The 16,735-nt window shown below is 47.2% G+C and overlaps 1 protein-coding gene across 9 annotated transcripts; it reads left to right on the top strand.

Annotated features, from left to right (window-relative positions):
- Positions 1–843: 843 nt before the first annotated feature.
- Positions 844–13,891, top strand: LOC133344740 (cyclic AMP-responsive element-binding protein 1-like). Of its 9 annotated transcripts, none has more exons than XM_061554854.1 (8): positions 844–973; positions 6,376–6,466; positions 8,207–8,284; positions 8,485–8,585; positions 8,740–8,879; positions 9,211–9,378; positions 9,835–9,985; positions 12,707–13,891. In XM_061554854.1, exons 2-8 carry the CDS (start codon positions 6,395–6,397, stop codon positions 12,861–12,863), a joined length of 867 nt encoding a protein of 288 aa, XP_061410838.1. In that variant the 5' UTR covers positions 844–973; positions 6,376–6,394; the 3' UTR covers positions 12,864–13,891. The 9 variants fall into 9 exon arrangements, with proteins under 9 accessions (XP_061410838.1, XP_061410839.1, XP_061410833.1 ...); XM_061554855.1 differs by having other exon boundaries at positions 8,207–8,350; positions 9,211–9,279; XM_061554849.1 differs by having other exon boundaries at positions 8,207–8,350.
- Positions 13,892–16,735: the final 2,844 nt, after the last annotated feature.

Here is a 16,735-nt window from a genome sequence, read left to right as displayed (position 1 = left end):
CCATCTCCCCAGAAAGTAGTGCGCGGAGAGGTCAGTCCGCGGCCTCCACCAATCACGCGGCGGCGCTCGTTTCGTTTTAAGCCCGGCCAGCCAATCGGCGCGCGCGCCCCCAAAAAACAGCCGTTCAACGCGGAGATTAATCCGCGCGGCGGGAAGGTGACGCGGCTGCGGTGAAGAAATTGGGGGGAGGGGGGCGGTGAGTCGGTCGGCGGGGTATTTGTCGAAGCGACCTGGGCCATTGGCTATAATCGCATCACGTGATGTTGTGTGGGGGGGGGGGGGCAAATGAACCACTCCGATATTGGGGGCGGGGTTTGTTAGCAGGATTGAATAAACGGATATATGAATTTTAAATCTATCGTAAACGCTCACAATATACGCGTCGAGTGTGTGTGCGGGGACCGAATGCGTACGATTTTTTTTTATTGAGGAACAAAATCGTACAAAAATGACGAGTCGATCCCTCAATGCTTGTCGCGGATGTATTTGGAGGGGAGGAGGGGGTGTGTGGACCCTTCGCCGCGTTGGCGGAATCCGCGTGACGTGCACGAGCCGCCCAATGGGATGGCGGGGTAGGAGGGGCGGGAGGCGGCGAATGCGAGAGAGGGGGGGGGCGTTGCTCCGACAAAACCGGCCCTATCGTCTATTGGCTGCGATCGGAGCACGTGACTCGGGACGACCAACCGACGAACAACGTGGGGGCGGGACCCAAGCTTGAAAATTCGAAGGCGGCGCTCGCGAGGGCGGGGGGGAGAGAGGGGGGGGCGGGGGGGGGAAGGGGGCGTGGTAGGAGTGAAAAGGGGGCGTGGTAGGAGTGAAAAGGGGGCGTGGTAGGAGTGGAAAGGGGGCGTGGTCGGGGTGGAAAGGGGGCGTGTTGGCTGCGATCGCGCGCGGGGACGACGCGGCTCTTGACGTCTGGGCTACGTATGGCGGCGGCGGCCAGTGGGCGCCCTGCGTCGCTCTGACGAGGCGGGTACGTAGTTGGCGCGACGAGCTCGGCTTCGGGGCGGAATCGGCGTCGCGATGATTTTCTGGGGTTCCTTCGTGAGGAGGAGGAGGAGGGGGTCGTCACCATCGCGGGCGTTTGGACGGGATAAACACGCGACATTTTTTTCTGCTTCTTCTCCTCCTACCCCCCCCCCTCACCGCCTTGCACTGGCGGCGGCGGCTGCGGTTGCGAGGGGCTTTTGGGGCGGCGGCGGTGGCGCGTTACAGTCATGGCGGCCTCGCTCGCCCGGGCACGGCTCCCTCCCGAGGGCGGCTGCCCCCCCCCTTCCCCCCACCCCCCACTACCCCCCCCCACTACTCTCCCCCCCCACTGCCCACCTTGGCTTTCGTCTTCCTCGTGCTGTTAGGGCGGCCGCGTTGTTGTGGGTTTTCAAAACAAAAGTCAACCCGCGGTTAACGAAATCTCTCGCTGTCGCCTGTTGTGACACTCCTAAAGCAATGGGGGATGATGAGAGTGCGGAGGTTTGTTTCGTGTTACGAGTTTTCCAAAAAAATACAAAAGAAATGTTTGCTTTAAAATGTTCACGCATGCTCAAGTAAGAGTCGTGGATTTTATTTTCGTTACGTTTTCCGGAGTAATTTGTAAACTATGCACATTGGGCCGATGTTTTGGTCTGCCACTATGCAGGTCGTCTCTTAAATACGTTTTTTCTTATTGCTGCGTACGTTTACTCGTGTTGCATAAACTACTTGGAGTGATATTCAAACTAGATGGGCTTAATAAGCGTGTAGTTCCAGTCGTGGTAGTTTTGCACAACACAGCCTACAGTAGGCCAAGGTTACGGGTCATGGCCCTCAAAATTGGTACATTTCCCGTAATATATATTTCAGTTCCGTATGAGGTTTGTTTTTTATATGTTAACTGATGATGTTAAGCAGTATTTCTTACACGATTAAAGCTGGCGTGGTGGCTCGCATGTTCAATGCTGTGGAATAGGCATGGGACATTGAAATAAAAGTGTCGCTGTCTGGAAGACTAAGATCGTTTTATAATGAAAACGTGGAAGTAAAATGAAACGTAAACACATTCGTCAATAAAACTGCCTTGGAAGAAAATGAGCCGACGTTTCGGTCAATGTCCTTTCATAGCACGTGGCCCTAAATGCGCTTTAGAGACCAGGGCGATTGCCCACAACGCCTCGATTACATGTTTTCTGCAAACAGTATTATGTAGATATTCCAAATGTTTCTTCCTGAGTAAAGTAATATTTAACAACACTAAAGTTTACGTTTTTCAAAATGTGTAGGCCTTATCCAAACCACCAGCTCAAACGTTGAGAAAATGTAGCCATCACTTAATGCAAAATTGTATTATTTCCAACCTGTTATACTGTTGTGATGGGTTTTCTCGTCATTTATAGTTTGGAAATGGAAAACATGAAACAATCATACGCCTGTTGGTGCCTGGTCGACACTCAACACAAACTTAGACTTGAAGGTGATATCGTGAAAAAGATGGATCCATAATTTAGAGAAGAAAAAAAACATTGCTACAAGGATGTCGCTTAATGATCAATCGTAAATCGCAATCTTTAAGTCCACTTTTGAGAAAGTAAAAATAGATGTTTCATGTACAATGGCACACATTTGTTGTTGCAGGGTCAACACTAAACTAACGTCCACTTGCCGTTCCCAGGTTATTAATGTTAAACCCCGATCTGCAGTAGTGCGAAGAATGTGTGAACGGTTTTATTTAATAGCTTTAAAGCAAATTCTGACTTTGGTTGAAAAAACTAAATTGAAAACACCCCATGTTCCGATGTCATTGGAAGGATCAGCATCGATGTACCGAAACAAAAAAAAATGTATCGGTGTATATCGATGCTTTCTTTTTCCCCAAATCCAACTTCGAAGACTGGTTTGGTGGGATCACCCATTATGGTTAATGTGAAACTCGCTGGGCAGCGAGGTGGAAGGGTATTGTAGTAGAGCAAGTGGGATTAATTACCAGACAACTAACCAAGATGCTGTTGGGGGAACGCATCCCTATTGTAAGCGTGTGGCATTTCACCGAGTACTCACGATTTTCGCATCGAATAAAATACTAATGGAATTGGCCAATCTTCCCACATGCAAGAGGACCCTTAGAAAAAATAAATGTATTGAGACCGAGGTTTCTTATTAAGTGTCCACATTCACGCCGCCGTAAGTCGGGAGCTATTGACTCGAGGCGCCGCCGTTTTGGAATAAAGACTTAAAACATTTGAACGTTCCCCTTGCCATGTGTTCTCGTAACGACAGATTATCTCCACAAAGCGACCTGCTCGTGTCCCCCTGTAATCAATGCTACCCTCAACGGCCGCGTGGTTAATCATCAGGCCATGATCTGCAATGGCAAATCGTTGCAGGCATCCGTTACTAATCTTGAGCGGTTGTGGCAACTTGTTGTAACGGATTTCTCTAGCAGTGTGTAGCTGAAATTATGCATTAATAGCACAGAGGCACAAAAATTCCCATCGTAAGCCATCGACATCACCGCTTCACCATCAAACCACACACGTGACACCACCACCACAACATCTCTCCACACCACCACAATAACTCCACCATTGCTTGCCACTCGTGCGGGGATGAGGCTGTTTTTTGTTTGTTTTTGAAACTTAGAGCGTGATGTCATGCACGCGCAGGGGAACGTCAATCATATTTGTTTAGATTTTGAGCGACTGGGATTTTTTTTTACAATGGGAAACGCTTGGACAACCATTGCTGGTGACTGTTGTCTACAACTATCATACCATATTCTTGGTTCTTTCGGTAAAGTCACGTAGATAGAAAAACTAAAAATAAAATTCAAATAGAAAAATAATAAATTTAAAATAAAAGCTAAAAACCCACAAAAAAAATAGTAAAATCAAATGAAAAATTAAAATAAATAGAAAATAATAAAAGCAAAACCCACGACGTTTCGATCGCAACACAAGCGGTCTTCGAAGAGAAAAGAGGGGGCAAGCCTCCAAATGCAACTGCTTAGAAGGGTTCCAAAGTAAGTGGGCGGGGAAAATCTTCGCAAGCAACACGGAAATGCAGGAGCAGAACAATGGGGGAGTTGGGAGGAGGAGAGCTTGTGCCTCGCAAACAGCATGGGCAGGGCAGCCAGTCAGTCAGGGCTAATGTAGGAGCAGACAATGGGGGGGAGGAAGGGGGCAGAGATAGGGGGGGAGAGAGGGGAGTTCGAGATGGGGGGGGGCATTGGATCTCGCTACACACATCCACACTGCTGACTGGTAGAGGTTGACAAGAAGACATCATACCATGTCAACCCATACGGTTTAGCCCGTATTCTTGTACAGGGAAATGAGTTTTCAGGCCCATACGGCCAACAGCCGTTTCAATACGGGCAAAAACTAAAATTGTCTTTGTGTGTTTCTCCCTTTTGATGGGACTTTGTAGGATGAACGTTGAGATTTATAAGGACACGGGGTGACCAGTAAGGTCTGAATTGTTCTGTAATAAGGTAGGCACTGATAAGGAGTTGACAGGTATGAACTATTGCCCGAAGGTTATGCTCCAGCGCATCATATGAACCTTATGGCGGGACCCCGGGGTCCCGAATAAATGGAAGTTAAAATCTTAATTTTTTTTTCCGACTCCGTCCCGCCGCGCGCACAAATGCGACCTACCTGGCGCACATCATTCTGTTGTCCAAGCGCAGCGAGGATAAATGCGCAGAAGAAACAAAACTTTTAAACTTTGATTAGCACAATCGTGTAGAGCTCGTCGATAGGAATAGATTGCCATATCGTTCGCCTTCAACAGACATAAAATGTAGAAGCAACACAATTTATGCGAGAGCCGAGGGCTTATGGGACCCCAGGGGCTTATGGGAGCCCAGGGTCCTGCCATAAGGTTAACTTATGGCCTTCACAACTGCCGTGGAGGACATGCGCCAACCCCTGGAACTGGACTGATAACTTGGTGGCACTTTGTCAAAATAAACAAGACGGTGAAATAAGTGTGGTGCCGCTGTTTTATTTAAACCTCGGCCGTTATTGCCATTGTTGCTGCAAAATACCGGTGCTCTGAAAACGGTCTTGTAGCAGCCAATGCTTGGTTAAAGCTGTGCCTATTAAATGGCCCAGTGCACAACGCCATAGCTCTCTTGGAGAGGTAGCAGATTTTCTTGGCACTGCAGTTAAACTGTGCGGTGTTGTTTAACCAGGCTGAAATAAGCCATCACGAACATTTTGTCTCAGACGCTGGCACGTTAACAGCATGTATGGATAATTAATTCTCAGCTGCCATTCCAAAACTTTGGTAATACATTGTATTTAAAGTACCCATATGTAAGGCTGAGCATGTCTACAGTACAACATTTCAAAACAACTGAATTGGAAAAGGACAATAGTTTCCCACTGGGGTACTAAATTATTATTTTGAATAGTTTCTGAAATGCCACTATTTTGGTGAGTCAGGCTAAAGACTAATGGAATGCGATGAAACAACTGGACCCGATAAAACCTTGATCCGAAGATATGGTCAGATATTGCAGGTTAGAAAGTTATGGTATCGATTTACTTATGTAACCACGTTGAACAGGAGTTCATTTGTAATGCTACTTATTGTAGACTGCAGAATCAGATTATTTGAACTGGAGGAATCCCTTGCGCTATAAAGCTCCTTTTCACAGATTTCCAGTAAGGGGAATTCGGCAAGTTACAGGAAGTAACAGGAGTGAGGTAACAGCACTTATTAATGGTCTGACTTGCACGTGGCTTATTTTTCTTATAGATAAGGTACAACAATGTAAAATGATGCAGTATGTAGGCAGTCGACTGATATACTAGTTAATATTGTTTTTTTATATTTTGTGCAAATTATATGTTGGTTGATGGTGTCGGAGCAAAGCAGATGAGACAGAAACATTGAGAAACAATACAAATGAGATGGTAACAGCCAGACAACTATTTCATCGAAATGTGACCCCAAATGATACAAATTATTTGTTTCTTACCAAGTAGGCAGCTGAAGCTGCCGGCAGAAACATCGTTATGCAAAGGCTCCATTATTGGGGAGCTGTTTTGAGCAATTCACTTCCAAGGGCGTGCCGCTGAGTGTAAACTGTAAAGTATGCCATTTATAAATTTACATTTAAAATACGTCAAAATAATATTAATAATAATCAGTTCAAATATGGCATAATGCAATGCTGCAGCCAGGGCTTAATTTCAGAAGGGTCTGCCCTGATCAGAGAATATTTCCACGCCTGGTACACCAACATCCATTATGCCTCTCGTGGTTACGAGTCGCATACCTACTCCAGTCTACATGCAGGCCAGAAAATATTCCGTCAGACATGAATGTGTCCCGGATACACCCATGATCATAGCGCAAAAGAACAATACATGTTTTGTGCTGCTGTTCCAGTAGGAATTGAAAGGAGCCTAAGATGTCCGAAGGCCAGCAGGAGACAGCGATATTGAGCACAAGTGAGGGAGAGACGCTCGTTACAGTCACGCAGGTACGGGGACGTGGCGACACTCAACCAGTGGCGCAACCTACAGAAGCATTTTTGAGTCAACAAATGGTTTTCCTTCCAAGAGTCCAGTCTGTTCTATAACACATTTTTAATAACAGGAATTGGATGTTACGCGATTAATATATGAGGGAAGACATTTTTTATAACACTAATGCGAATTGGATGTAACGCGATTCAGCGAGCAAAACTACGTTGTGCGAGTAGGAATAAGCGGTTGTACGGCTGGCTCGGCTTTGCATGACACAAGTGGATTCTGCTGGATGCTTCTAGATGCTACCCACGTGCCTCAGTCTTAGTTCAGCCTGTGTAGGCATCTCACGTGTTATCGCAGAATGTGCTTTACCCGATATATATTTATCACTAGCTTTACTACCCAGCTTCGCCCGAGACTTGGATTATTTTCTTGGATTAATACACGGCCTACGCGGAGGGTTGGGGGGGGGGATGCGTGATGTCAGCAGGCACACTGCGTGACGCTGCCGCATGCGGGTGACATCACAGATGTGACGTCACCGCTCACTTGCCGTGCAAAATATATCCATTATTGCGCCCCCCCTAAAATACAAAAGTCTATTTTCATACTTTTTGCATTGTGTACAGTCTGGAAGCTACCCACATGCCAAATTTCAAGTTTGTTGCATGTTGGAAAGTATGCTAAACATTTCGAACAGACACACATTCACAAATTTCCCTTTTATTTCTATAGATAACGCGATTTTTCCATAACGCGGTGTTCTTCAGTATCGCAACTACCGCGTTATAGGAGAAGAGACTGTATATGTGCATGAAAAAGGAATATGTGCACATCTACACTTGTGCAGTTGTACCATACGTCCAGGCAAACATACTTGCGCTCATACATCAAAAGTCACAAACATACATACTAACATAAATGACACACACATGCCATATACAGCATACATGCTGTTACACTTCAAGTGTGTGTATGCTTTATTAGGCAACTGACTAACCATGCAACAAGACATTGATTAAAATTATTATGCTCGGGATGCAAGCATGGAATCACGCTTGTAATAAATAATGACTTTCAATTCACATACATTGTATTAAATTGGATTGGTTTGTGTGACTCGTGCAGCCACTACGTTTACCACATTGTAAAATAATTGAATCTTTATAAATAGTTAAGTGGCTACGATTGAACATGTGGTATCTGCAGTCATAAAGTGTTGAGCATTAAGTTCCCGTATTAGTATTTTTGGGAACTAAAAGTTGATGCTCCATTGATAGCTATCCTGAGTAGTTCCTTTACCATACACATCTGCAACAGTTGATTTCTGCACTGATTGTTGCTTTGCTTTCGCCGATTCGGCTTAAAATAAGAATCAGAAGTTTATTTCCCGAGCAAAGTCCATTGGGCATCGAAGCTATTTTTGATAAGCAACTCATCCAGCAGACATCAAGGAAGCATTCCACAATATGGGTCACCGAGGTTATATGTCAACACTCTCAGTGATGTGATGTGCTCTGTAGATCTTAATTTGCGTTCTGTAGATCTGAATTTGTGCTCGTTTAACAACATTTGACATAGCAGACGTGCGAAAGTTTATCCTTTGCCTTAAAAAAAAATGAAAAAAGTGCTCTACTGCATGGCCTCTTAATGTGCTTATTATCTCTTGTGCATAGCCTTTCAGCACAGTTTGATTCATATGCGCCATACATCTGTATTGTGTTGAAAGAGGTGTCTGTCTCTGTCCGCAGGTGTCAGCAGAGGAAGTAGCACAGGCAGGCACCACCACAATGGCGTTGGTCCAGCTTCCCGGGGGTCAGACCGTGCAGGTGCAGTCAGTCATTCAGGCTGCACAGTCCTCTGTCATCCAGTCGCCACAGATACAAACCATCCAGGTGACATGCGTAAACATGGACCCTATTCTAAGCACTCAATCTTTTGAGTGACTCGTCATAGGAAGAGAATTTCTCTCTCTGTGATTGAAAATGACAAAGTGTGCCTTTCGCCCTGGCCGTCTGCTTGTTTGCAGGTGGCCACAATTTCAGATGGCGAGACGTCGCAGGAGTCTGGAGATAGCTCCTCGGACACGCAGAAGCGCAGGGAGATCCTCTCTCGACGGCCCTCGTACAGGTGCGCATTCCTCACTCCTGCCTTCCGGTTCCACATTCTCAGTCAAGCGCTCTCGTTTAGCAGTTTGGGGTGCACAATTCTTGACCATCTCTCGTGGTGTCGTTTGCGTTCATGGAGTTATGCATTTGCCTCATTTCTCGGTTGCCCCATGCAGGAAGATCCTGAACGACCTCTCCTCTGATGCGGCGGCCGTCCCGAAAATTGACGAGGAGAAGGCAGAGGATGATGGCTCAACCACAAATAACATTGTGACCCTGCCCACACCCATCTACCAGACCAGCACTGGCCAGTATTGTAAGTAATTGTTAGAACACCCTAATATGTAAATTAGGTTACCATTGCAGTATATGGACGATAGCAATTATGTGTTTGTGTGAAGAAGAAAAACTCTAGGTCTTTCTAGTTAGGCGACCCAGAAAATACTTTTGTTTTTAGCACACCACAATCGGTATACATCTCATTGGCTGTGGCTAGTCGTCAGTCACGTACCTCCTCCAGTGTACCGGTTACCTGGAAAATATGCAGTAGGAAATTAAACCCTGCTTATGCTTAGATAAATTGGTCAGGTAGAGATAACAACCCGGTATTGCTGATCTATAGCATGTGCATGTGTGTTTTCCTGCAGTTGCCATTGCTGGCGGTGGTGCAATACAGATCAACGGGGCAGAGGGGCTTCAGGCGCTCACCATGGCCGGTACGGGAGGGCAGCAGGCGGGCGCCACCATTGTGCAGTACGCGCAGACCTCCGACGGGCAGCAGTTCTTCATGCCGGGCAGCCAGGTCGTGGTGCAATGTACGTACCCCTCGACCGTGGCACAGCCACCTTGCTTACCTGAGAACGGTAACAAGACTTTTGTTGCCAACGAAAGTCGAGCTGGGATATCAGATTCTCGAAGTAATCGTTTAGCATTTATTAGTTTGTTCACTCGACAAATCGAATAATTTGACAATACTCTCACCTCTTATCCCGCGTGTGCCGCTGAGCGTGAGGTGATGGGCACGGCTAGGTGATGTAATTGGTATCATCATCATCAGCGTCAAGCTGACTGTGGCATGTGGTTTCCTGCCTTTGGGAGGCAAGCTGTGGGGATGGTCACAAGTTTTAAAGGGGCCCGATTAATCGACCACAAAAAAGTACTCAATTAAAATGTTTAGTCGACCTCAACCAAACTAGGCATTTGTTGTGGCAGAATTTCCCGGCTGTTGTCTCACTTTGTCCTGTTTTTGTGGCCTGCCATATGACTTGCAGCGGCCTCAGGAGAGACGTACCAGATCCGCACGCCTTCGGGTGGCATCCCACAGGGCATGGTCGTGGCAACGTCGCCAGCCTCCATCCAGAGCTCGCAGGGTGTGCCCGAGGAGGGGACGCGCAAGCGGGAGGTCAGGCTCATGAAAAACAGGTACGTCTAAGGGCAGTGCTTCGCTGAAATTCATTATTCATTTTGTCGAATGATCTCTTGCATCTCATTCGTGATTGTGCTTTTTCCCCTCTTAACGCTACTGTGTGATTAGCAGGTTGGAGAAACGTTGCAGTCATATTTGCAGTTTATTTGTGAATTCTTTTTAGGTTCATCTTAAATGTGTACACAAACAAAATAACTCTTTTACGTTTACCGTAGAAAATGTTCATTAAGATGTTCACATTAAGTTGCAAATGATTTGCTTGTGATGGTAGGTGCATAACTCTCTGTGTGTCCATGTCATCTGTGTCTTGTTACTGATTTTCCACTAAATGTGTGCAGTACCCCCAAACTGTCATGCTGGGAATTTCCTCTTGTGATTCTTGTTGACTTAACATTCTAATGCCTTTTTTCTTGAAATTTGTGAAATGTGTGTTGCCGCTTTGCAGCCTGATGTGCCTCACAGAAAGCGTCTGTCCCTTGCTTGTAAGCGGCGTAAGATAATGTATGGCTGAGCATAGTATAATATTCGCTTCCATTCCTGTAATTTTATTCCATTATGTTGCGGGTAACGTGAGGCCACTCACCAAAAAAGTTTGTAAATGAATGAAAAGGCAAATATAATTGGAGTGACTGGGACGCTCAGACATCAGAGCATTGAGCTGGCACCACTGAGATCTGATCTGGGTTTGAATTCAGAAGGATAACTGATAAAACCCGGTTCTCACTTGTAGTGAGTTGATGGTCTGAGCATGAACTGAATTGAGTTATCAGTTTGACTGTCATGCGACAAAAAGTACTCATGGCAAGTGCTGCTGCACCCGACTCTGGACCCATGCCACTTACAGGGATGTCATAGGCAGCGCTAATGTCAGCTTATGTGGACATTAAAGGTCGCTGCTCTGTGAGAGTTCCAAATGGATATTATTTATTCCTTGACTTAAAGCGTTCATGTCTGCAGGAATTCATATTATTTGGGTCTTTCGGTAAAGTCACGTAGATGGGTTCAAAGAAAATAACAAAAAACTACTACAAAACTACTTTTGTTATTTTGTTATTTTCTTTGAACCTATCTACATGACTTTACCAAAAGACCCAAAGAATATGATATTATTTATCTCATAGCACAATCAGAAGATAATTGGGTGAAACAATCACAAAAATTGTAAAATGTTTTATTTTAGTTCTACCTGCGTGACTTTACCGAAAGAACCAAAGAGTATGGATTCCTGCAGTCATGAAAGCTTCAAATCAAGATTGGTTTAACACTATTATGCGACGCAGTATTTTAACATTTAGAAGTCTTGCCATAGGTGATAAGTCATTGTTCTCAGGGCTCAATTTCTCCCTGAATATTTCAAGTAGATTGGAGGTGCAGGCATGTGGCTCGTAGCCATAGCCAGAGGTATTCTGGATGTGGTGTGCCAGGCGCAGAAATATATCGCGGCTTGCTGACCTGGCTGAAATTAATCCCTGACTGCGCTCTAATGCCAGCCATGCTTATCCGAAACCAGTGGGCGGTAGGTTCAAGGCGAAGGTGGGGGCCCCTATCGTGGTGTCGGCCGGCACAGGAGTGCTGCCTGACGCAGCACTTCCGGTTTTCTGTGTCCGCAGGGAGGCGGCACGTGAGTGCCGCCGGAAGAAGAAGGAGTACGTGAAGTGCCTGGAGAACCGCGTGACTGTTCTCGAGAATCAAAACAAAACCCTGATCGAGGAGCTGAAAGCCCTCAAAGATCTTTACTGCCACAAAGCCGAGTAGCCCGTAGCTAGGCCGAGAAGCTGGGGAACGTGGGGCAGAGCTCTTTTTATATCCGATCATGGGCACTGAAGCCCGCTTTTTTGTATCCAGAGTAAATAATACATGGTAGTTATTGCAACGATGATCTTTCTGTTACTGCATTATGATCATATACACAAATTGGTGTACTTGGCGAGGCAAAAACTCGTATAAATCTTTAGCCTAGTGATCAGTTGTGCATAACCTAATATATTGTACGTTTTAATTAAGGCATATTTATCAGCTGCATTAAAAATATTAGCAACAATTCGGCTATTCATTGTTGTTAATATTTGCTAAATATGGATACCATTTTTCTGCCTTGTCTAAACATGCAATGTTATTTCAAGACTTTAATCGTGTGTGCTTTTAGAAAGAAAAAAAAAACTAGTGTTAACTTTGTTCACAGTAGACAATGGCACTGATTATGTGAATACTTTTTTGTTTTCTCCCTGTAGTAGCGTGTAGCCGTGTTGCTTTTAGCTCGGGGTCCCAGTGCGCACCATCCAAGACCCTGCTTGCTCTGCGTGCCCGTGCTATCCCGCATGGTTGTTTACAGGAAGGTGTTAGTGTGCCCAGCACGTCCCCACGTCTGTGATTGACAGGGAGGAAGGAAAGTGCTAGATCGCATGGCTTGTGTGTGCGCGACAGTTCACTTTGCTTTTCCAAGGAAGGCTTCCCTAGCTCACGGAGATGTGTTCTTACGACGTGGTTTTTTTTGTTGATGTAGATACGATGCACCTAAGCCACATAATGGAAGCCTCTGCTGCAATGGCATGTATATATGTATGTATATTTTGGTGTATTTTCCTGGAGTCCATCGGGCCCAATGTCGATTTGTCCTTGCCCCGTGCCGTTGTGTTTGTGCGTCCACCAAGCCCCAGCATGTCCGTGGTGCGTGTTTGTGTACGTGTGTGTCCGCGCACGTGCCACCTGCTACCCAGGGATGCGGCCAAGGAATGCCGCCGGCGTAAGAAAGAGTATGTGAGGTCCTTGGAGAACCGCGTGGAAGTGCTGGAGGTCCAGAACAAGCAGCTGCTGGATGAGCTGTCGGGGCTCAAAAACCAGTTCCGTTTGAATCCTGGCAGCGCTGGGCAGTGAAGTTGTCCGTAGTTGCGCGGCCTCGCATCGAGCCCGCAATCACCCGGAGTCCAAAACAACGCTTCCAGTTGTCAAGTGTGAACTTTATTTATTGAGTTAATTAGAAATATCGTATAAGTAAACAACTGACCCTAAATATTACAATCATTATTTTTGAATGCCTAAAATCAATATACGTGTGTATTATGGGTTCTATGGATGTGGTTTGGCCCTGATAATTGACTGGAATTCTTGTACAGATATCAGAATGTGGGATAAGAAACATTCCCGGCTTGGATACAGGGGTGCCGGCTGCGTTATGGTTTCCTGGCTTTATTCTGAGGAATTGGTTACGTGTGAGGCTTACCCGTAGCACACTTTGTTTCGTGCACATTTTTTGTATACATTTTAGAGCCAGTAAAGATTAAAAAAAATGCATTTGCGATGAATTGATTTTAATTTGTGTTATTTGTGTAAATGTAAAGTTTCCAAAGCATCTATTTACAGAATGCCAAAAATGAGTCCTGAAACATCTGACAGCTCTTTTTGCGCAAAGGGTGGAAATTGTCTTTTAGGGCCAAAAGGGCAGTGATATAATTTCAGTCGATCGTTGGTGGCAATTGTAGCTGCAATGTGCGATGTTTTTGGACATTCATATGCCTGGCCTGTGTGTAGTAGCCATTTCTAGGCTACATTCTCATGATTTTCCCTGGCGGGGGGGGGGGGGGGGCTAAACTATGGCCGTTGAGCCAAAGCCATGCATAGAAATGGGAGGATAATGCTTGGTTCTATGTTGCCCTTGCTCTGCATTCTTTCATGTCCACGGTGACCTTTTAAAATTTGGTGTCGTTTTAAGTGTTGACAAACACTGGAATTGGTAAAAAATTTCCTCCCTTTGTCAGTAGCTAACTGAACGTATGACCTGTTACGTTAAAGACTCGTATTTATTTTATTCTCGATTTCTGGTTTTTGCTGTATTTTGTAACCTGGCTTAACTTGTACCCATTTTGTACCGCGTATTGCTTTTAATACAATCCTTTTTGTGATGAGAGGAGTCTGCTGGCGGTATGCGGGTGGGTTTAGTGCTTGGAGTGTGCAAACAACAGTTGTCTTCTTAGAATGTGGAAGTGAGCAGTTTCATCATGTTGTGAGAGTGAGAGGATTGTAGTTTGTATGTGTATATGTAACTGGAGAGACCAGAGGTGACGAGAGCGGTAAAGTCTCGGTGAATGAGTGTCGTTCGAGTGTTCGATTGAGGGGTCCTTTGTCTCGGGGGGTGTGTGTCACGATGCTCACTGGGAACTTATTGTCCAGTAATGCCAGACTTGGCTGCCGTAATTTTGATACTGGCAAAAAAGTCCCATCGATATAACTGCTCAACTCGTGCTATTCATGTTTTGATACTTGTGTAGTGGGTTCACAAGCGACAGAGATGGTGTAGTCGAGGCAGCACTATTATAACTCAACAGGGTAACACTGAGAAGGGGTAACGGCTCCTTCACCCGTACTAGACTGGGATACACCCCTAGGCTCTCTGCCTAGATATCTATGCTCCCAGGTCCTCCGCTAAAGGCACTAGCGGAGGCTACCTGACCTGGCGCAGCCGAGGCACAGGTCATGACACCCAGCCAGACAGACCCGGCCCTTAGAAGGACATCGGCTCTGAGTCTCTGCGACCGCACCACTGGCTTGCTCTGCCCGCCCCTGAGAAGGACAGCGAGTCAGAGGAGTTCCAGGGTCTATCTTGCCAGCCTTCAGTCTTCAACTGGCTCTTCGTTCTTCGGCTCCCGAGCACTCCCCCGAGCTCTCTGGCTCTCCATCTTTTATACAAATTGCTCACCGAGTGGCGGGGTTCTGAGGGATCGAAACACACCCCGCAGCCCACCCCCCGTTGGGAGCGGCGCGAGGGATCCAAAACCCACAGCCCCCCAGGGTGGTCGCTGTAACCGCCGTGTTTGTCCCGTAGCATCCTAACGGCTGTAACAGATGTGTTTCTACCATAACACCCCTACATCACCCCCCCCCCCCCCCCCCCTGTACAGCCGTCCCGGCTGCAACAATACTTTCCAATAAAGATGCAAACAAGAACCCGAACCGTGCGTGCCTCATAACAGGAAAAGCAACCGAACGCCCCAATAAATAACTCAAACCACCTATACAAAAAACACTATGTACACAATATACATTTCCCCCCCCTCCCCCATTTCAACCGGCTTTACCCGTCAGCACAGCCATGCCCGTCGCCCGCAGCAAGAAGGAATATAACAGGTAAGTGATTACAGCGGCAACGGAACGATTGCAACAAAGAAGGCAACATTACAAAAACCGCCGTCTATCATAGGGGACGAAACCGGTTGGGCCGGTGGTGGATGCATTCCGTTCTGGCGTGCAAAAATCCGGCTTCCTGGATGCGCAGTCGCTGTCCCCGCTGGGTGGTGTGGGCGCCCGGGAGGGCGTCATTCCCTAGGCACCTGAAGATGGAACAGTTAGTGGTAGGCCAGGAGCAGGCGCCGAAATCACCGTCTGGGAGTCAGCGGACACATCACATGCTCGGCCATTGTTATGTGGAGACGAAGCGCGTGGCGCAACGAACGGCTTTAGACGCGAGGGGTGCACGTACCAACGACGTTTTCCCCACTTAATACGGACACATTGTGGCTGCATGACCTGTACAATTTCCACGGGACCCCTCCACGGCCAAAGTAATTTTGACGAGGTCGCCAACGGCACTTGAGGGGAATGTAACCAGGGTCTGTCGCCCGGGCTCCATGCCATGCGTATGTGACTGGCGCGTTCGCAACCTTTCGTTCACTTTTTGGCGAGAGTTCGAGTTTTGAACGGCAGCTTCCCGCGCCTCGGACAATTTTAAGATATAAAATTTGACGTGGTCAGCCAGTTTTGATTTAGCGTGTGACTTGGAGACCCACAGCTGGGCCTCAATAGGTGGATCAACATCGCGCCCATACATCAAAGAGAAGGGTGAGGATCTGGTAGCCGCATGAGCCATCCTGTAGGCAGCCAAAACCCCCGGAATTTTAAGGTCCCAATCGGTCTGGGAGTCACACACCTGGTGACACAACATGGACGTGAGAGTCCTATGAAGACGTTCCACCATTCCATCAGTTTGTGGGTGATACGGGGAGGTACGAACTTTTTTCGTACCAAGGAGCTCACACACCTCGCGTAGAAGGGAGCTAGAGAAGTTCTTTCCCTAGTCGGTCAGCAGCCATTCAGGAGCACCTTTGTCGAGGACATAGCCCTGGACAAAGGCCTCGGTGACGGCTGCTACCGACTGGTTGGCGAGGGGCCAAGCCATAGGCCATCGAGTAAAATATTCAACGCCAACCAGTAGGTACTTGTTACCCCGAGGTGTTGCAGGGAATGTGCCCAAAATATCGAGCGCAACGAGCTCATTAACCCGGGTGACCGTAATAGACTGTAGGGGCGGACAGGCCCCCCTCGCTGGCGGCTTCCGTTGGGCGCACTGGGTACATGCCCGCAGGAGGAAATCGAGCTGGAGCGTGGCAAGGGTTTTGTGGGTTCCCAGGTGCAGGAGCCGCTCGTGAGCAGCCCACAATACCTTACCGCGCAGAATAGAAGGTACAACCAGCTTGTTGCGGCGGGTCTTACCATCCCAATGCATGAGACTGACACAACCCCAACGAGTCGATCCCCGCCACCCCCTGAACGGGTCCCCCTGCGCGACGCCGCAACGCAAGGAGGGATGCGTCCTCCATCTGGAGGCGGCCCCATTCCGCAACGGACATCCCAAGCAAAGAGTCCTTCCCCTCCTGTTCGATAGGGCCCCCGGCCGAAAGTTCCTCGGTGGCGGCAGCAAGAACCAAAGCAGGGCTGTCACCAGGAAGTTTACAACGCCCCGACCCCAGGAGACA

This window comes from Lethenteron reissneri, chromosome 20, assembly GCF_015708825.2.
Source record: "Lethenteron reissneri isolate LAM-NWPU_2019-01 chromosome 20, ASM1570882v1, whole genome shotgun sequence".
In the NCBI taxonomy this organism is placed as follows: Eukaryota; Metazoa; Chordata; class Hyperoartia; order Petromyzontiformes; family Petromyzontidae; genus Lethenteron; species Lethenteron reissneri.
Note: the sequence above shows the minus strand (reverse complement) of the source record. Positions and strands in the feature narration are given on the sequence as shown.

Coding starts and splice junctions, on each gene's coding strand:
- LOC133344740 (XM_061554849.1), top strand. CDS start 6,395: ATGTCCGAAGGCCAGCAGGAGACAGCGATATTGAGCACAAGTGAGGGA. Junction 8,586..8,739: donor TCTCGACGGCCCTCGTACAG/GTGCGCATTCCT, acceptor TGCCCCATGCAG/GAAGATCCTGAACGACCTCT. Junction 8,880..9,210: donor GACCAGCACTGGCCAGTATT/GTAAGTAATTGT, acceptor GTTTTCCTGCAG/TTGCCATTGCTGGCGGTGGT.